The sequence below is a fragment of the Rhinolophus sinicus genome, linkage group LG10 (assembly GCF_036562045.2).
Source record: "Rhinolophus sinicus isolate RSC01 linkage group LG10, ASM3656204v1, whole genome shotgun sequence".
Classification (NCBI taxonomy): Eukaryota; Metazoa; Chordata; class Mammalia; order Chiroptera; family Rhinolophidae; genus Rhinolophus; species Rhinolophus sinicus.
Genome location: NC_133759.1, coordinates 101,949,131 through 101,970,928, shown reverse-complemented (window position 1 = coordinate 101,970,928; position 21,798 = coordinate 101,949,131). Strand labels below are relative to the sequence as shown.

The 21,798-nt window shown below is 43.9% G+C and overlaps 1 protein-coding gene across 11 annotated transcripts in view; it reads right to left on the bottom strand.

Annotated features, from left to right (window-relative positions):
- TENM2 (teneurin transmembrane protein 2) overlaps positions 1–21,798 on the bottom strand; it is a 1,556,107-nt gene that overhangs the window by 122,026 nt on the left and 1,412,283 nt on the right. For 8 of the 11 annotated variants that reach the window (XM_019740878.2, XM_019740872.2, XM_019740888.2 and 5 more), the window contains 3 exons: positions 11,683–11,877; positions 5,580–5,780; positions 3,679–3,891 (listed from right to left, as the gene is read on the bottom strand). In XM_019740878.2, the coding sequence (XP_019596437.2) occupies positions 3,679–3,891; positions 5,580–5,780; positions 11,683–11,877 (609 nt within the window). The remainder of the gene's footprint in view (positions 1–3,678; positions 3,892–5,579; positions 5,781–11,682; positions 11,878–21,798) is intronic. The other 3 variants (XM_019740899.2, XM_074313873.1, XM_019740910.2) reach the window with 2 other exon arrangements.

Here is a 21,798-nt window from a genome sequence, read left to right as displayed (position 1 = left end):
GGGAAAACAATCCATTTTAGGATTATGTTTAAAGAATAAAACTATTCTAACCACATAATGTGCCTTCTGATTTATTCATAAGAGTAAACATAGCCTATCCAAATAATTCTAATATATTCCAAAGACATACATGAATTGTGGTTATTTTGGATTCAAAGCATATTTCTTATCTACGCAATTCTGTAAGTTTTAGTCATACCTTGTATTTAACTTGTTAGAAAGGTAATTCATTGCTTGGTAGAATCCAGTCTACCAATACGTTAACTCAAACAGTTAACAGTGAAATGTTATACCATATATTGAGATCTTAGGCATAGGTACTAAATTTCCAAATATAAAAAGTATCATTTGGTTGAAAAATTCCAGAAATGCATTGGGCCAAACATGGACAGGTCCTGGTGGTTCTACCGGATTGAGTTTTAGAAGTCTGTGTTTTTATGGTCACCCTCCCCCCACCCTCTTGCTTCCTCCCACCAAATAAATGGGATCCACAAGTGATGGTGTGATTTACTCAGTGCACCATTTGCAATGACCCTAAGAAAACAGCCTCACTATGATCTTTTGAAACGAGGCCGCAGACAACCCAAGTACCCCAACACCAGCCACCTACTGCTCTGCCTTACCCCAAGTCTCCCAATACATTGTTTGCAGACTAGGTGCCAGTTCACTCTTATTTATTTTCTAGTTTCAAAATACAGCACTTGAGGCTCTGCTTGGAAAGGACCAAAGAGCCTCTCTTTCCATTTTGACTGTCAGTATCCCCGAGCAGCAGGACTGATTCTGGGCTTGTAAATTGTGGCATTTACTTAAACTGAATTGACAGGAGTGCCTGCTCAAAACAAAAGATGAAAACTCCATGAAACAGCTCTGGGGCCAGAGGTTGAAAAGCAAAAAAGCAATTATGCGCATACGAACATTTCTAGATTCTGAATAGCAAATCTCATCAACCAAGGCATGTTTGGCTTTTTTTCTTTCTTTCTTTCTTTTTTTTTGGAGAAACCCCAGGCAACGTAACTATGAGGAGACAGCATCTATCCTACAAATGAAACTATAGAGCCCTGATTTCTCACAAGAAAAGACATTGGTGATAAAGGTCTTTCTAAGTTACTACCTAGCGAGAACTCATCAAGTCACGAGAGACCATCATTCTGAACAAGAGGCTTGCCCGGATCACCACTCTCTTCGTTTTGGGAGCTTTGACTTGTCATATAAATTTGCATTTCCTCTATGTCTCTCAAGAACTCATGCATCTTAGCACACAGAGATGTGAAACTTGAACCAAACACTTCAAGTAGCAGAAATCCCTTTTTCTGATTCATCTCGCCCAAAGGGCTAGCTAGAAAGAAACAGCTCCTGTGTTCTGCTGGCTGTGTCCTCACCATTTTCTACTGAGACTGAAGTTGTCCTCTTCCCATCTCTTTTACAAAGGCCTCAGAGACACTTCAACTCAACTATCGTTTTCTCTCCACTCCCACGTGGTGCTACGTGGACCTTCTCTCCTTCTCTTGGTGTCTGATATCCTTTGAGCCACAGCTGAGCTCCTTCTAATGTGGATGCTCACCCAACTCTCTTTTCTCCTCTTTCTCCATCAAGACTTATGCAACCGTCTAACTCATGGCTGGCTTTTTATTTTGATTTTTTTCTGAAAAGGGCCAGATAACAAATGGTTTCGTGGGTCATGAGGTCTCTGTCCCAATTACTCGACACCGAAACACAGTATGGAAGCTGACAGTCCATCGACACATGGGTGTCGCTATCTGCTAATAACATTTGTTTATGGACACTGAAATTTGAATTTCATATCATTGTCATGTGTCAGAAGATATTTAAAACATTTTTTTTCAACTGTTAATAAATGTAAAAACTCTTCTTAGCCCGTAAGCCACAGAACAACAGGCAGCAGGCCAGATTTGCTTATAAGCCACAGAACAAACTACCTGCAGGCCATAGTTTTCCAACTCTGCTCTGATCCATCTGGGCTGCCCTTTTGTGGGCTATTCCCAGAGTAAAGACAGGGTGTAGGGAGGAGAGAGCCAGGAGGAATCATTGTGGGGCACTAAACCCTTGGCAGATGTGGGAAGGAGAGAGTCAAGGGGAGGGGAAGCTGGGTTGTGTGAATAGAAAGTAGGATTTTCTACCTAATGGTTATTGGTTTGCTACAGCTCTTTTTTGGGGTGAGATTGGGGACAAAAGAGGTATGCAGGTGGGGGAAAGTATTTAAATCACAGTGGGCATGCAAAAATACATCAAGAGGAACGTCCCTGAAGAGTGGAAGCTATTAGTAAGATTTTCAACTGTCTTGGTAGTGGGCTGTGCAAACCCCTCCCTTGAAAGTCTTCTGAATTATCCCCCAGACTCTGCAGGGAACTGAAGATGGAAGTGGCTGCAGGGGGAGCAGGATTTGGAGCGTCATCGAGAGATTGCAAAAACAATTCACTGCCAACAGGCTGTCCCAGCAGGGTCCCAGTGCTTCGGTTGTGGCCTGAATTGGCACGCTGCCCCTTGGATATCCAATTAGATGGAACTGGGAGAAGTCTAATGCAGAGTAGACTTCATCTCTGCTTAACCACCCAAATGAACAGCATGGGAAACGGAATCTGGTCTCATGAGTCAGCCCTGGATAAGCTCCTAACCCCATCTTTTACTCCAGGTGGCCAATCTTTCACTAGGGTTTTGGGGCTAGGATGGAGGAGAGAGCCCCCAACTTGATGGCTAGAATCAAAGTAACTTTAGGAAGCAAGTCAGTACTTAGACTGGAGATGTCTCTGAGAGCTTTCACGCAAGCAAGTGGATTAGTCAGCTTGGCATGAAAGGAATCCTAGACCTGACTTCATTAAATAAAAAATCTGAAAACTGGAGGTAAAATGGAGCTCATCCCAACTGTCTGAGAGATGTGGAAAACCAAAGAGCATTGGCTCCCAGCTTCTCAGTTAAAAGGATAATTGGGTATATTTAATCCGGTGTTGTCCCACCCCAAACCACAATAATGACAGAAAACAAACAAAAACAAAACTGAAGGAACTTGAGAACTATTACTTCTCAACCACAAAAAAATGACCTTTAAAAAAAATACCCTCGGTCAAGAAGCTTCTATAGAGAGGTGGCTGAGTGAGATTGAAATGCGACCCGAGGAGGAGATATCCAAAGACGGTGGTGGTGATGGGGAGGGTCAGGAGTCCAAGGAGAAGCCTTGTCTTGGGACAGCGAGAAGATGCTCAAACTTATTACAGTGGTACTTGGCTACCCAGGAAACCTGGGAGTCCTGCCTGCATCCAACATTGTCTAAAACAAGTGAGTTCAATTGTTGCCAGCGAGTAGGGATCCAGCCAGCTTGGAGAGCAATCAAAAAGGGGAGATGGGGTGGTCCCAAGGCCACAGTCATTTGGGGTGCTTGAATCCCCCAGACCCTGATGATTTCCCATGCATGTGCATTTTTCCCTCCCCCAGATCAGTAATTTGGATGGAGTTCCTTGTTTGTCCCCTTTCTTCCCAATTTGGAATTCTGAAAAGGGAAAGTCTTTTCCAATGAGGCCCTCACTTTCCCCTTCCCTGTCCCCTTGGAGAGTTGGAGAGGCAGCAGGAATGTGGGAAAGCACTCGTGCCCCTGGAGGAACAGCCAGTTGCAATGCACCACCATCACTATAGATCTACGATTTATGAAAATAAAGCAATATGTGCCTGTTTCGGTGCCTGCCGTTTGCCTACCAATGGTGCAGTGTTCACCATTCCAGCCCTCTCGGCATTCACATTTCCCATCTTTACAGGTCCCGTGCTCAATGCAGCGGGGGTGGCACACGCGCTGGTCACAAGCTGCGCCTGTCCAGCCCTCTTCACAGCGGCAGGCTCCCCCGATGCAGACGCCGTGAGTGCCACAGTCTACTGAGCACACTTCTGGAAGAAAAACAATGATTACAGCTCAACACCACAGCTGGTGAAACCCTTCACTGGAGGCCAGACTACGCATGTGGCCCAGGTCCCTGGAGCAGGCTCTGAGGCCCAGCAGCTCTGTCATCTTGGGAAACTGTTGTCTCCACTGGCTGGGTACTAATTCTAGATTTTCTAGAGCAGTGGTTCTCAAAGTGTGTCCCTGGGCCAGCAGCATCACGGTCACCTGGGAACTTGTTAGAAATGCGAATTCCTGTGCCTTGGTTGGACTTCCTGAGTTAGACACTTTGGGAGTGGGATGCAGACATTTGTCTTAACAAGTCCCCTAGGTGACTCTGATGAGCACTAAAGTGTGAGAACCACTGCTGTGGAGCTTGAGACCATCCCAGGAGATCAGACAGTAGCCATCCAGTTGGGCCAAGTTACCTGGGAGGTGCCCACTTGAAAAGATACGTGTGGATCCCAACTCCTTAGCCAGCTGGGATATTTCCCCCCTGAGAGTCTGAACTGACCATAGGCCAGCTGGGGACCCCGCTGCTCCATCCCCACGAGGACTACAGACCCACCCGGTACCCAGGTCAGCACCTTGGTGGCAATGATGACTGCTGTAATTGTGCTGCATTTACACAGCCTCTTTCTCAAAGGAGCTCAAAGTCTTTTGTGGTTTGGGGAGGAGACAGACAGACAGAGATGCACTCTCTGGCGTTCCAGACCTCTCACGCCAGGACAAGCAGGGGCCAGACATTCATCCTTAGAACAGACTGTTGAGGAAGGTGTGGCTCATGGGGTCAGGGGAGGGGAAATCAGACTGGGTCAGTGACTCACTCAAAGTCACACAGCATGGCATTAGCCTTGCCTCCAGGGCTCCCCCGCCCCCCATCCTCTGCAGAGTTCGGCCTGGACTACCAGCATCAGAATTGAAGCTAGAGTCAAGTGGGCTGAGAAGACATCCCCAAACAGCCCATTGTAACTGATTCTTTTTTTCTTTTTGCAATGAAATATTCATTTCTTTCCCATTGTAGGCAAAGCTTCACATATATTCCCTCCCTGATTGCCATGGTAATCTGACAGCTGTCTCACTACCCAGAGGAAGGGGGTGGAATGATGACTGCTTGCTTGGATAGGCATTTGTCAGTGTGAGCGGAACCATTCTCGGGAAGGTTGGGACTGACGTGAACTGTTGAACTGTTCCATTTTAAGGTCACTCAGGAGGTAAGACACACAATCTTAATTTTAGGAAAACAAAGTGTACAGCACAACTTCATTATTTCCCTGCCACTGGAGTACTGCAGAGCTTTATAACAGGTTCACGCAGCACCCCGAGGGAGCCTCTTTTCTGTTTTATAGGATGTTCCTTTCAGCTTATCTGGGACTGAATTGCTCTGTTTTGTTTTCCGGTACCTTTAGGGAGTGTACATAAGGAAATCTATAAGGCAAACGGAAGTGTGCCTCCCAGGCCCCTCATCCATTTGCAGCGATGGACCCAACGAGGCACAAGAACCTATGCAGTGGTTTTTTAAACAAGGATCACAGACTTCACGATGGAGGAGGACAGAGTAAGAGAGGCACTGTGCCATGGATCAAAGTCCCTGTATCCGCAGCTGAGTGTGAAGCGTAGATGCCCATCCATTTGGGCTCACGGAAGAAATAGGGCATGTATGTCGGGGAAAGCAAGAGAAAGCCGTTTGTCTTACCAATGGAGCAGTCGGGACCCATCCAGTTGGGATCGCAGCTGCAGAGGCCCGTGTCGGGGAGGTAAGTGCCATGCCCACTGCACTGATCTGGGCACTGGACCCTCGCCAGCTCACAGTTCAGACCACCCCAGCCAGGGCTGCAAAGGCATTCTCCATTGACACAGACCCCATGGCTGGAGCAGGTAGGATCCAAACAATCAACTGAAAGAGACGAAGAGGAAGATTTTGATCATTCATGGGGGATGGGCCAGGAGACACCAGCTGACAGCTGAACAGACCAGTGGTTCAACAATTCCTATCCACTGGCAAGCAAATGGAGCACCCTAGGTAATAATTAAGGAATTAAAGGTTTGTTATTTGTCAAAATATAATACCAAATCTCAAATTTGAAGAGAATGTAAGAGAAAAAAGGAGATTTTTCAAGCAGAATTAGGAGAAATCAGATATAGAGGTGGGTCATTCAACCTTGAGAACCTTGTATTTATAAATATTGGTGCCTTAATTGAACTATACCAGAGCTTCTGAACCTGGAACATGAATACTGGTGATGTCTGTGTGTGTAGTGTTGCCAAACCCAATCACCTCTCACAATCAGAGAGAACAGTAGAGCGGCCCATTCAACCTTAGCAATACTTGACTTCAGAAGGTAACAAAGGACTAAAAAGAAAACCAATGAAATTCATAAATGAGTCACTTTCCTAATGGTTTCACTTAAGCTAAGCCTAAAATGAGTTTTCATTTTTTGAGCAAATATGTATTGAAAGAGTTAATAAACACGCAAGACAGAGGAGGTGAAGTTGGGTGTAGAAATAATCCAGTGGGACAACCTTCCTACGGGGGATCATGAGTAGACTGGATGGGTGAATCTCTGGCTGTGGCAGTGACCTCTATCAGTCAATCAAACACGTTAATGCCACCAGACAACTGGACTAAGTAACAGTCAGATTCTGGTTGCTGCTGTTCTTGCCAGTTTCTGGTCTGATATTTGACCATCTCAATAACCAGAGTGAATATACATCTACTGGGGCGACTTGAAGATTATTATTCTGGAATCAATGCAAAGTGAGAAGAGGAGTCAGCTACAAAGGCCAGTTCTTGAAGACAGGACTTTTTACATGAGAATGTGACCCCAAACTGTGGACATCTGTCCAGCCAAGAGTTGATTAACAGGGCTTTTCAGAGATGAGCTTCCTTTGATATTCCCAGGAAATGATACAATGGCATCTGGAGGAGAGAGAGCTGCACACCATGGAGTCGGAATGGTGAATGGTGGTCTTGCACAGGGCCTGGTGTTGCCTCATGGATCAGAGAAACAGGAAGATCTTATCACTTTATCTACGTTATAACCCTTCCTCCATTTTAACAGCTTGGAAATCAGGCCTGTTGGCCTCCATTAAAGCATTTGTTTCTGCCAGCACTTGGGGGGGCACAGCCAGCTGGAGACCACTTCCAATTCTTTTCTTGAAGGGTTGTGGATCACACTGACAGTGTAATTCCGTCCCTTGTGTGTATGCGTGCCATCTTGTGGTTCAGATCCTCAGAGAAGCTTCCGATTTCTCTCCTTGCCCAAAACCAAGATCGAAACATATGGGACTTTTGGCCTCTAAAGAGTTCATCATGACAGTGAGATAGTAACCTGTTTGGGGTCCCAGTTTTTGTAGTGTCGTGCCTTTTTGTTCTTCTTTCTTATGGTATACAAGAAAATGATGTGTTTTAGAATTGATGATACATTGGCTCTAAATATGACGTTATTTAGATTATCCATGCCCCAAATAATTTCATTCTGGGAGACATCAGGAATTTGGACTTATTAGAAATCACAATAGTCCATGACGTTTCCAAAGGGCACCCCTCCCTTGAGGCACAAACAAGAATTTTCAGTGTTAAGAGATGTTTCTCAGAATCTCACTTGGATGTTCTCAGGAAGATATTTATGGAAATCAGTTCGAAACTATTTGAGACATAGGGAAACAGAATCTGCCATTGCTTTTTTAATTTTTTTAAAAAAATCAGGCATAAACTCTCAGAAAGGTGAATTTTAGTGATTAGTTTTAGTTGAAGCTGTTCATGACAATATTACTTGCTCTGGTTATAATCACTTTAATGTTGAATTCATTGTCTTGGGGACTATAACTCTGGTGATGTGAATGTTCCAAGTGGCTCCATTTGGGATGGTGGAGCACATCTGCATCGAAATGAACCAAAGGTTTGACCACATAGAAGACATTTACAAAGAGGTTCTATAATGCCTTTGGTGTCTCATGCCTAGGACAGTTAGGGCAATATACCGTGTTTCCCCGAAAATAAGACCTAGCTGGACAATCAGCTCTAAGGCATCTTTTGGAGCAAACCTTAATATAAGACCTGGTATTATTATATTATATTACATTATCTTATCTTATATTATATATATTATATTATATTTATTACATTACATTATATATTATATTATAAAGACCCAGTCTAATAAGACCGGGTCTTATATAAATTTTTGCTCCAAAGACACATTAGAGCTGATTGTCCGGCTAGGTCTTATTTCCAGGGAGACACGGTATTAGGTGTTCAATACACAGTTGCTGTAGCAATCATCAATGGAACAAATTTCCAGTGTGATGGAGTGACAAGAAAAATGGTGCCAACAACTTCTTGCTTTGGGGAACAATCCTGTGCAGTTTGCGATCTGCAAAGTATGAACTAATTCATTCAGAATCAGTCTTTTCCATATTCTTCTAATAAAAGAAAATCCCCGAGTTCTAGTTTTAACTCCGTCCCCCTTTCTAAGACAGCAAAATCAAAATACACACAAAAATATCTCCGGTGCTATGTGCTTCAACATTTACCCTCCACCTATAATTAGCCATTTAAAATGTTTGGTGAGATGCCAACAGCTAGGAGCTTTCAAAAAACTCAACAACGATATCACAATCTTTTTCTTGAAAGGATAAAATAAAAAGCAATATACAAAATAAATAAATAAATAAATAAAATGGCATTTTTCTTCCAGATAAATGAGCTTTCTCTTCTTTATCCTGAATTACAGTACGAAGGAAGGAGGAAAATTCACTGAGATTTATTAGCCCAGGCCTGGAATGCCATCAAAAGAACCATTTATCATATCTAGAAATATAAGCTAACCCTGTCTCTGGTCAGTGATACCAGTAAGTATGCCCTTTGTCCTATATAATTACAGCAGCGGATGGAATAACTAAATTCAGACTTTAAGAGGAGCAGTTCCAGTACGAATTTTAAATTTGGTTCCAATTTCATCAGATGGTCTCATGGTCATATCCTTAGAGTCTTTAGCAGGCGGGAGGGACTCTGGCATTTTACAAAGCTTTATAAATAGCAACAGTGTTATACTTAGAAGGGGGACAGTGGCCTTTACCAGCTAAGTACCGTGGGCCTCATGACATCAGCCCCCTGGCAGCTGAAACCATTAGAACTCATTTAGTCTTGGGCCCTCTATAGGTTTGACAAAAAAGGGTTGTGAATGCAATTTCTATCCCTAAGGATAAAAAAGGAGGTCAAGGAGTTTTACAAACAGTATGTACTATAAACCCCTGAAGTACCATGAATTACATTTATGAAGTTAAATGTCATTGAAAAATGACTCAACCATGAAACTGACATGAAAACATGGCTGACTTAAACTAAGATGTCAATCTCTCTCTCAACACTTTCTTACTCCGCCAGACATCACTGAATGAAACCTTACGAATACATCCTTTCATTTTCTTGTGCAAATTTGTTAATAGTAAAACAATGTTTATGCAGCAAAAATGGAGGATGGCAACTATTGATTTCATTGCCATGGCCATTTCAGGTAAATTGTTTGAACGCTATGACTATGATGAATATCAGAAATAAAAAAACTAAATGCAAGGAAAAGTGCTGATCCAGACTTTCTGATTCCATTTCCTATTTTGAAAACAGCATATGAATCACCTCAGTTCATTCTTTTTGGGTAGCAGAAATCAATAAATGAGATTTCATCCTTTCATAATGATCCACGCGGCTTCCTTGTTTTGTTGGATGGTTAATTCATTCTGAACATTTAAATAAAACTGGTTGGGAGAGTAACAAAGTTGAGAAATCACCACTCATACAGATATGCACAATCTTCACTGGAGGCAAAAAATGCGAAGACGGGCCCTGTCATTGCTCTACCACTTTTCTCTCACCAAATGATGTATGCAAAAGGTCGTTTTAACCTTTCTTGTCATATTGTTGGCCTCACCCATGTTTTCAGTGAGTGCAGCTTTGCCTCCTGCAATTCACTTATCTTAAAGAACTTTAACCTTTCAAGCAGGGTTATTAAATCAGTACTTCCTCCATCCAAACTTCAAATTTGGTTTTATGATGCAGACAGAGGGAGTCTACCTTTTACAATAGAGGGAAAAAACAACATAGAGTTTAGCAAGTGGCGATCTGGGGTCAGACTTCTGAGCCCCATTAAGGGCATTACCACTGATACATTAGAAAATCTTAGGAGAATAATGTCATGAAAGCTGACTCTTTGTAGCCATAGTCCTAAAAACGATGAAATGGGAGATTTCACAAAGGGAGCATCTGTGTGTGTCTCTTAGGATAAGCCACTGCCATTACTTTGTGGTGAGGGCTGTCAGGATTGGTTATTTTGTACAGAACCCTGGAGATCCATAAGTTAATGGGATAGGAGAACGAATCGACTTGCATCTGAGAACATCATAGCATCTGAGGGCCCTCCTGACCAACTTAGCAGTAAGAAACTGAGAGAAAACACGGGCATAGGGTGCCCAACAGGTTCTTTCTGGTGTGGTCACTCAAGCTGCTTCACATGGAGTAGGCGTGGGCTTCACTTTTTCCCGTAGTTTATTGGGTGAGTTGACACTTATTTTCCCGCTGGGAACATGGGAGGGAAAAAGGCTGTTTGAGTTACATGGGGTCGTTTCCCTGGGAAATGTACTCAGAGTAAAGGTGCATGGCTGGGGGACAATGACTGAGATGATTCAAAGGTTGGGGAGCAGGTGAGGGGCTGAGAGGACCTAGGCTCTTACCTTCCTACCAACTGTGGTTGATTCTTTATATGCGGAGAAGCAATAGGTGCCCAAGTAGAGACCCTGGTTTGGAAGGACACAGAGGGGAAGGCTAAAGGCCGTTTGGCTGAGTTCACTTGACTTATTTGTAGGTATTATAACATGTTCCCAACACTTCTGAAAGAACTAACCAGAGCAGGACTAGTTAGAGCGGGCTTTGGGTCACTTCCTGAGATGTTCTTTCTCACTGTTCCTGTACTCCCTCCTCCATACCCCTCTTCTGATTTCCAAGCCTGGTCTCTGAGGGTGTTTGGGCAGATTGGATTCAGTTTATGGCACCCCTGATTTTTACCCATGTGTGCTAGCGGCCACTCAGTGTGTCCTACAGAGCACTTCAGGGGCAGCAAATCCCAGCCCCCTCACAAGCACACCCATTCTTCTGTAACTACGCCACTGCAGGTAACCAGGATCATTCGCCCTACATGGTATTTCCAAGGGACATGGATACCTATAGTCTTTCAAGCCTGACTGCTTTCTATTGGTATTCATTTTTGCTGAAATATTTACACAGACATATATGGGTCTTAGGTTACCAGGAACAGTAAAAAACCAGCTTTGGGGAAGATTGGGAGGGGGGCGTGAGGATTCTTGTTTCTTGTTTCCTGGATAGCTTTAGTATTTCCCAACTCAGAGAACTTTAAATAAAGCAGAAGACGATGGAAGATACGGGAAGGGGAAGGAAGAAGAGGAAAAGGAGGGGCAGGAAGGGGAGGAGGAAGAATAGAGGGAAAGAGAAGACAGAACAACAAAGGCGGAGGAAGCAATTTAAAAAGAAAACAAAGGAGAAAGGGAAGAGGGGCTAATTAACATAAAGAAAAATAAGACATTCCTTCCAGAACCATTCCACTAGCCTTCTGTTTTCTACAACTTAAGAAGGCCATCAAAGCCAAGGGATTTGAAGTTAGTTTTCTGGGCATAATGTTGCAGTTGCCTTTGCAGACGGTGGAGCCCGGACTGGGCTCTAGCAAAAGTCTAGGCCTGCCAGTGCCATCCCGCCTCCACGCTGCCCAGCGCCCCGGGGAGCTTACCTTCCTCACAATGCTCGCCTTTGTAGCCAGCAGAGCAGACACAGTTCCCATCAATGCAGGAGCCGTGGCCCCCGCAGGCAGGATCGATGCACTGATTCATGGGTACGTCGCACTCTGCGCCTTTCCAGCCACTGTAGCACTGGCATGTCCCTTTAGAGTACTGTCCATTTCCGCTGCATAGGACTGGGCAGGCGGCTGCAAAACCAGAGACAGAGCACCAGGTCATGGAGACTAGCGCCTGGAGGGCTGGGTCAGTGTAAGGAGGCAGAGCCTCCTGGCGTTTCAGCTTTGCTTGCAATGTTCTGGGCTGGCGACTTTGACCATCGAGGTACAGAGTCATCTTCAAACACACAATAACCACCACTGCCATCACCACCACCACCACCACCACCACCACCACAAAAATGCCACTGATAACAGCAGCCACCACCAAGTAAATGCCTGCCTATTGGGTGCCAGGCAAGGCATATATGCTTCATGTGCAATGTGTTACTTAATCATATAGTCACCGTCCGAGGTGGAGGCTGAATCATGATCCCATTTTACAGACGAGGATCAGACTGGTGAAGTGAAGGGGCCAAAGGCACAAAGCTCACAAGTGGGGGAGCGCCATGGGAAGCCAGGTTGGCCCGACTCTGAGCTGTGCCCTTCACTAAGCTGTATGGACTTGCGTGCTGCTGCTGTTGGTTTGGGGGATCGGAACCGTTTTGCTGATTAGTTTACCCTCAGTTTAGTGGACTCCTAGTCCTGAGAAGTTTATGTTCACCAAAAAGGAAGGGAGATGGGCCATAGTTGAGACACTTAATCTCTTTACACTTCAGTTTCCGTATCTAGACCACTACCTCACCGTGTCACATGTAATAAAGTATAAGGATGAAATATGCCTGGCCTCTTTAACAAAACAAAACAAAACAGGAAGGGAGGGACAGGCTGAAGACATGACCTCTCTAGCTGGTCACATCTCAGTTAAGAACCTCTTGCGTCTGTTGATAGGAAGAAGGCTGAAAACCAGTGGTTACCGTCTGGAATAAGGTTACTAACAGTTTGGCCTCAATTGTGCCAATTCTGCCCCCTTGCAGATCATCGAGAGTGGGATGTTAGTGGTTGCCTTCATGTTTTGGGGTGCTCACCCCCATATCGGTTTGTGAGAACCTAAATTTCCAACCTGGCTTCTAATATGGGCCTAAGTGAGGACACAGCTGCAGGCTAGGGAACTGGCACTCAGAGACTTTCAGAAATGACCACCAGACATGTGTCGATGACTTTTGGTTTACCCGTGATTTGAAATGCACAGGTTCCCAGAATCCAACATGGCACCTGTATGTACAACCCAAATGTTGTGCCCATCCCACGAAGCAATTACATCTGATCAGATCACTCCTTAGGCAATGGCCCCTTCCTGCCTTATCCACCCCCCTCTTGTTGTCATGCTTCTATTACGTTTTTATAGTAATTAACTTTCCTTCTGTGTCTAATCTCCCAAAGATATAATAAACCACTCAAGGACAGAACCACATTTATCGTTGTTGATTTCCTTCCAGTGTTGCATTCATCAGTATTGGCTTGATTAAGGATATCTTTCTTCTCTGTTCTGATATTCGGGGATTCCCAAGTGGTGGGGTTATGAGCAGGCACCAAAGAGCCATTTATGAAAGATGTAGATAGAGCAATGTCTGGAGTGGACCTCATGGTGTACACACAATGCCTTATTCTGGGGAAGTGCATGTTTTTTACCTTTATGGTAAACTGACCTGAAACAAAAACATCTCAACAGTTGACATGTGACTGAGGGGATATTCCTCCCCAGAATGCTTTATAATAGGCTAGTTGTGAAAACTCCTGGGGACACACACACAATTCCCAATAGAATTCTTATCCTTATGAATCCACCAGAGGAGAAGAATGGCCTCCAAAGTGAGAACATCAAAGCCACATGTTGAATTTCGACGACCTCACTCTAAATGTAGGGAGCCTGCTTTCAACTTCCAGGCTAGTGAAGCAGAGATCTATAGAATTGCTACCCGTGATGATTGTCTAAGAGAAGGTAGAAGAAAGAGCTTTGAACTCAGGGAGCCCAAGGTTCAAATTAGGGGCTGTACAAATATGCACTAGCGTGAGGACTTATGGGTTTTCTCAAAGTTTTGAGACGGCTATGAATACAAAGCAAATTTGTTCCATGTTAATTCTCTAGCTCTAGGTCAGGGACAGCACCTGTGTGCACACGATCTACTATTCTCCCTTCCTGCACCTCTGCAGGTCACTGCACTTTGCCCTCCGACCGAGAAAGAGCCTCAAAACCTTCAATGCAGTGCCCAGGCTAAGTGAGAGCTGCCAGGAGGCAGACTCGGCATTCAAGAGAAAGCTCACTTGCCATTTCCCATCTAGACAACACCGAAGATATCTCCTGGTTGAAAGACTAGAATAAACCCCATTTCTTACCCCACTTCCACCCTCACACACTGAAATAGGAAAACAGTGAGAAGCATGGCTACACATATCTAGTGAGATGAACTTCCAAAGGCTGTTTCTGACCTGTGGGATGGATATATATTGGACAAGCTGTCCGGGGTGGCAGAGAAAGTTACATCAAATCACCACCACTGTACTCCCATTGTGCCTTCTTTCCTCCCCAAAGGTGGAAGAGGGTAGAAAGTAAGGAGCAAATAATTATTGTCTTTATTAATTGATAAAATACAGTTAGGATTATCTAATTTTTTTCATTTGGGAACTGTTTATGTTCTGTATACGCTCCAACTGGTGAAAAAAATAGGATTGTCTAGAAGGTAAGAATGGATTTCATTTAAAATCAGGTGCTTGGGAAATCAAATTTAAAATGTGACCTATTTAAATTACTCAGGGAAAAAAATGGAGAATAGTCAGGTCAGAGAGTTCTCCACATTGTAAATGCAGCCTTCCTTCAATATGTTTGCTGCATGATTACCAGGCGTGTGGTAAAAAATGCAAAACACTGTGATGTTCTCTGGAAAGCAGGGCACGCGATGTCTTGGCTGATGTCACATTAAAAAGCAGAAGGCTGGTTAAAGAGGAAAGAGGCTCTCTAGTAATTCATTTGCCCTCAGGGCAAAGAGTGCAAATGCCAGATGAGCGCCCTCCAGTGGTTGCTGGGTTGACGTGCATGAAGAGCACCTTCCCTTGGGGAACTGATTCTTGGACAACTCAAACCAGAGCGTTCCAGAAAGTAAGGCCCAGCCCAGACCTCATTTGAGAGGTTGGATGTGAAGTGGGGACCGCATGTATTAATATAACTCTTCTCACATCTTTAAATTTACATCATTTTTAAAAAAATGACAGGTTATAGGACAAACAATTCTGACTTTACATCCTGCGTAGAAATAATATGGAGAAGTGGGAAGAGCAAGGCTTTGGATGCCAGAAAGAACTGGGTACAAAATCTAGTCCATCACTGTGGGATTTGGACAAGATTACTGCACTTCTCCAAGACCCAATTTCCCCTTCAAAAAATTGTCTCTCAAAGTTGATGGGCGTATTACCATATTTCCCCCAAAATAAGACCTAGGTGGACCATTAGCTCTAATGCATCTTCTGGAGCAGAAATTAATATAAGACCTGGTATTATATTGTATTATATTAGACCCAGTATTATATTATATTATACTATATTAATTATGTCATAAGACCTGGTCTTATATTACAGTAAAATAAGACTGGGTCTTATATTAATGTTTGCTCCAAAAGACGCATTAGAGCTGATGGTCTGGCTAGGTCTTATTTTCAGGAAACGCGGTAAGTGCGATCGTGTGTTCAAGGGCTTCAAACAATGACTGCCACCTACTTGGTTTGCAACTAATGGATGTTTTCTCATGAAATTTTAAACTGAATCTCCAAACTGGCTTCAAGGGTTAATAAAATAAAAAATGTAGTAGTTCTCACATGGCACGTGCACACACACCACCGAGGGGTATCAGATCATACTAATGGAAAAAGCTCATCTCTTTCTTCCCCTGGTCTTCTCTGGCTGTGGGTGGGAGGTGGTTCTGGATTCACATGGGGAGTGTTTTATGTCCCTCTTCCTTTCGCCTCTTCCTAAGGCTTACAGGAACAGAACGTTGTGCATTCAAGCTTCTATTGAAAATTAATTAAAATGTTTGTACAAAGTGACTATTCCTGTTTTACTAAATCTGGCAAATGGAAGCTCTAAGACTCCTGCAGAAGAAAAATAAATTACTATTGCCGCTAACGACTGACAAGTTAACAGGCTCATGACAAAAAAATGACACAATTTAGATTCACCTAAATGGTATAAAGCTCATTTTAATGATCAAGCTAGAGCTTTTTTCCTCCCCCAAAGTTCTCTGAAAGGGATAAGATGAATTATCAGTGTTATTTACCCGGTGGGAAATAACAGGACAAACCACTTGTGTCTGCCATTTTAGGTAAGATAAGCCCATCTACTTGGAGCTTGCAGTAAAGAGAATACTTGAAGGAAAGGTAGAGATGGTCGAAGAGGCTTAATCATACAGGCAAAGGGAAGTGCCTACATCTTGACAAGTTACCTGTGAACTGGGCTAGATGAGCAGAGGGCATTTCACATAATGTATATTTTAAAAATGATTTGAAATCTGATTGAAAACCCCTTTGGAAAAGAGACTTAAGACTATTTCACCTACCATGTTTCCCTGAAAATAAGACCTAGCTGGACAATCAGCTCTAATGCGCCTTGTGGAGCAAAAATTAATATAAGACCTGGTATTATATTATATTATATTATATTATAATGTTATGTTATATTATATTATAAAGACCCGGTCTTATATCATAGTAAAATAAGACCGGGTCTTATATTAATTTTTGCTTCACAAGACGCATTAGAGCTGATTGTCCGGCTAGGTCTTATTTTCGGGGAAACACGGTAATACTCTAGGTAAATTGTCAAAAGAGCACTAACAATGGGTTGCCTTACATCTCACTTAGTCAATAAATATGAATGGATAACCTAATATGTGCTAGAAGCTGGGTTAGGTGAGAGGGAAAAATGATGGAGAAATGAAGATGCCTTGAAGCTCCTGAAGCAATTGAGGATGTAATATTTGGGTGATGGATTGGACGCAAACAAAATTCAATGTCCTTGACACCAAAACTGGTGTCCCATTGTCTTTCCAGACGGTGGATTTAGCTTGGTGCTGAGCAAAACAGTGTCAGTAAAGGTGAGTTTCACTTCTTGCTAGGTCCCTGCAATTGGCAATCCATTTAGTAGACAACAAAATTTGACCTCTCCTGCTCACTGTACTAAAAAATAAATTCAATACACATTAAAGATCTAAATAGAAAAAACAAAACAAAAAAAAAACACCCTACAAAACTATTAGAAAAATATTAAAGTCTAATTTTATTTTCTTAGGAGAGTAATATGTAAGGAAGACATAAATTCTAGAAACCAAGAAGGAAAAGAAGATTAGATCTGATTATATGAAATTTAGATCTTCTGTATGACAAAGACCACTCTACACAAAATTAAGGGATAAACAACACTGGGAAGAAATATTTTTTAATACATTTTACAGAGTAAAGCTTGATATCTGAATACACAAAGTGCTCTTACTAATCAATAAAAAGAGACAAATGAATGAAAACCCAGGCAGAGGACATATAAATATAAATACAGAAAGCCAATAAAAGTATGAAAAGACTTTCAGTTTCATTAGGAATTAAGTAAGTATAGATAAAAATAATGAGAGAGAATCCTTGGCTTAACAGATTGGAAAAAAAATAAAAAATATGATAAGCCCCATGCTGCCATGGCCGAGGGGAAATGTGCTGTCAAATACAGGTGGTGGGGACCTAACTTGTCACTCTCTAGATAGCTCCCTGGCTCACTGTGCCCAATGAGAAGCCTGTTGGCCTCAGCACTCAGCTTCCCCTCCATATTCAATGAGCAGAGCAACAAAGGACTTCTTGGGTAGGAGGAGTGAGGAAGTTAGAAAACCAGAACTAGGGAATGACAATGCAAGTGCCCATGCAAAGGTCACCAGCCATTCTGATCACAACGGTCACCTCCGACCCGAACAGCTCCCTCCCTTCCTGCCTAGAACAAACACTCAGACACTGGAGAGTCTACACCAACTCGAGCTGGTCTCAGTGGGGGCAAGATCCAGCAGGGCCCCCGTGAAGACACGAAACCCAAGGACACTTCTGACAGGGTCAGAGGCTCTGGCTCAGGTGGCCAAAGTTCAGGGGCACCAACTTCCTCAGGCCCATTCTGTCAAGTGGCACATTAATAACCAAGAAAGTGATTTGGGGAAGAATTTCCAGAAGGACAAAAAACTCATCAGGTGTGTCAGATCTCTGACATTCAGGAGCCATGTGGGGAAAGAAGCACACGCTGACTTAAGCACGAAAGTATAGATGCTTTAATTAATCCGGGGTGAATTTAATTGCTTTAGTTAAGTGGAAATCGGGTTAAAAATGATGCAGAGCATGCTGGGGTGTGTTAAAAACATGACATATGAGTTGGATGAATCGATAAATTAAAAGTGCACAGATGTTTTAATTAAACCCAGGGAAGTTAACGAAGATCGCAAGAGACTTTTAAGCCTATGATTAATTCAATTCATTTAAAATACCTGTAGAGATATGGGGATGCCTCCATTTTGAGAGTCATACAAGTTCTCAATCGATAAGTGCTTAAGCTGTTTTTTTAAAAGTCTTTAAGTTTTTTTTTTTTTTGGTGTGTGTGTGTGTGTGTGTGTGTGACTGAACAGCATTAATTACATAATGAATATTTAAGTTCTTCAGACTACTCAGTAAGCTTTTTTTGCAGCTCAAATCCAGACTGAAGTAGCTTTTCATTCTTGCGATTCAAGCACCGAGATGAGTTTGCAAATTATCAGTGTCCACAAGCATGGATGCTTCCTGAAGACACGGAGGGTCTGTTTACTCAGCTATCTGCCCAATAGGGAGACCAGTACCAGCCACAGTGTAGGCTTGTGAGGTAGACTGCTTGGATTTCCCTTCATTTTTACCAGCTGTGTGACTAAGGACACTGTTTTCAGCCTGGATTTCTTTGTTTTTCAAATGGATGAGTATCCTGGGGTCACCGCCACCCACCACCCACAGTGTGTTTATGAGGATGGGATGAGCTAATGCCTGTACAGTGCTATACACAGTGCCTGGCACATAGTAAGAAATCTACAGACAGGATTTTGTTATGACCATTGTTATCAGGAGAAAACTGTTCCAACTCATCATGCGATAAAGAGACAGGAGAGCACCCTCTATCACGTCACCCATCCCAGCTGGCCTCTTCTCTAGAGATTGGTTCGTTTCCCAATACAAAGGTAAAGCACCCACCTAAAGCACCCACCTCTGTATGCATGACAACTACAGCATGTCCCCAGGGTGAGGCACTCTGCTTTCTAAAGCTGCTCTGCAACTTATCCAGTTGTTCAAAAAGGAAAAATAAAAAAAGTTTCTATGCTCAGAAGAGTTTAATGTGGGGCAGGGCTGCCCGGTTGAAGCCCTGTGCAGTGATTTGTTAGGTAATGCAGCAAGCATGAGAAATGTCGCGAGGGGCCAAGTTTTGGAGTTTGCCAACCTGGACTGGCGTGAGGGCACCAGATAAAGGGCACTGCAACTTCCAACTGGGGACGCAGGTGTCCTCCCAGCCTGCTGGGCAAGCGGGCGGGGGTGGGGGAAGGGAAGGTGACCGTGATACTGCTCCTGCTCCCTGTGCTCTATGGGTCACCTTAGCAGAGCTCAAGGGCAATGTTATGGAGACTCAGACTTGCATGTGTACACGAGTCTTGTGGGGAACCTGTCTGAATGTGGATTCTGACCCAGAAGGTCTGCCGTGGGGCCTGAGGGTTTGAATATTTAACAAACTCCCTGGGCTGATGAGAGGACCTCAGACCTTCTGAATCAGAAACTCTGGGGGGAGCCCAGAAGGTGTGTGATTCTGATGGTATTGTTCTCAAGCCATAACTGGGCATGCGCCTTAACTTCTCCGAGCCTCAGTAGTCTTAGCTGTGAAATGGGGATGATAACACTATATGCTGTGAAGATGAAATGAGATCATTCAGGGAAAACCCTTTGCACAGTGCCTGGCACTTACTTCGCCTTCAGTATTCTTATACTGACTCTGCCAAGTGTGGTCGCTCAGTCACTTTCTGCAAAGTGTGTACCAACTGCTTCAAGCCCCTCGTCCTGGGCCCTTGCTGCCTAGGACATCATGCACGTTTTCTCAGGTCAGGGATGGGAGGAAGGAAGGTGAGATTCAACCTCCAACTGCAATGGGCTGTGGAATGGCTCTTATGGGCAGCGGCCATGGCTCCTGGCCAGTCGGCATTAATGGAGATTGTGGGGGTAGCTAGGGAAGCAGAGGGAGAGAGGTGTGAAAGACAGAGGGGTCTGGACACTTAGGGTGCATCCATGTTTGTTCCAGGCAGGACAGGCAGGACTGAGCATCTTTCATTGAGAGAGGTGAGGCCAGCTCCAAAAGGGGAAATGGCTTCTGTGCCAAGGAAGCTGACTGGGTGGGAAGACCCCTGACCATCAGAGAGGGGACGGAGGGGCCTGTCATCCCTTTCCTGAGTGCAGAGGTTTACCATGGAGTGACTAATGGGGAGATAGGAAAGCAGGTTACGAGGCCGACTTAGCTGTGAGTCCAACAGCTGAACTCTCTATGGGGGCTTTGAGAGGGGTCACTGCCCTCCATTTAGGGGTCGTCCTGCTAAATCTCTCTTGTGTGGCCATTAGGGCCACAAACTTCTGCGTCAGCCAGACATGGCCTCAAAAATCTAGTGCTGCAATGTGACCTTGGGCAAGTAGCTTATTTTCTTTGTGTTTCTCTTTCTCCTGTAAAATAGTGATTCTAACGAGATTTCAAATGCTGTTTGTGAAGATTAATGCTAGCTAGTATTTATAGTGCACTTAATACATGCCAAGCACAGTTGTACCCACTTCAAACGTACTTACATTTTAGTCCTGACAGCAATGCAACAGGTAGATTGCTATTGCCCCCATTTCATGGATGAGGAAACCGAGGCTTAGAGAGGTTAAGTAGTTTTCTAAAATGGGTACAGGTAACTAGAGGAGCATGGACTCAATCTCTATAGCTTTCATTCTTAATCACTCTGTTCTTTGGAAATAACACATATAAAACTGCAGAATAAATCGTTTCTTTTCTGTAAACTATTTCTTTTTTTTCATTCCTCCTTTTTTCCCTCCTGCTCTAATTTCCTCCCTTCCTTCATTTAAATTTGTGCTTAGAATTGGCTGATGTATTACTGCATGACAAATCTGACAAACAAGAGCCTGTTCTCCAGCGCTCACTTTGGTTCTTGCACATATTTCTGGCTGTGTTTTCGTCTTGCTAAGCGTTGTCCCCTAAATTCAAGTTGTCAGACATTTAGAGAGCACATACTATTTCCTGGGTACCAAACTGGGAGCCGGGAAGTACAAAGAGGAAGCTAGAAGCTTGTGATACAGCAGGAGAATCCGATGTGACCACCTAGCGAGAACATGTCACAGCATGAAGGAAGGGCCCCTGCCAAATGCTGCCAAGCCTTGGTCACTGCAGCTTCCTACCTCGGGGTGCTTCAGGAGGGTGGTGACCTCTGAACTTGGCCTTAAGGATGAGCAGCTGTTTGATAGGAAAGGTTGGGATTGACAAGAACGTTCAAGCCAAGAAAACAGCATGAGCAAAGAGGAAGAGGCAGAGCCATCGTGCTTTATGAGGGTTACATTCCACACACCAGTCCTGTGGATGCAGAATCAGCTGGCGTGGGGAAGGGCCTGGGGATATGCATCTATGACAATTTCCCCGGAGAAATGTCTTTAAACCAAAGTTTGACAACCACTGTGGGAGGCAACTGGGAGCCACTGAAGGTGTTTGAGGAGAGTAGTGACATTTTCCTGAGAACTCTGGGAGAATGGGGGTGGGGAGGGGGAGGAATACCATCAGGGAGAGGCTGGTGGCCAAGTGAACAGGACAGTGGCTGTGAAGGTAGAGAGCAAACACGGAGCAGAGCACGCTGGAGGTCCAGGAAACAGGAGTTGGCAGATGATAGCTTGAGGGAGATGGTGGAATGTATCTGGTACCTGGGAGGGGAGTGGTTCCGGGAAGCAGGCTCTGAAGTC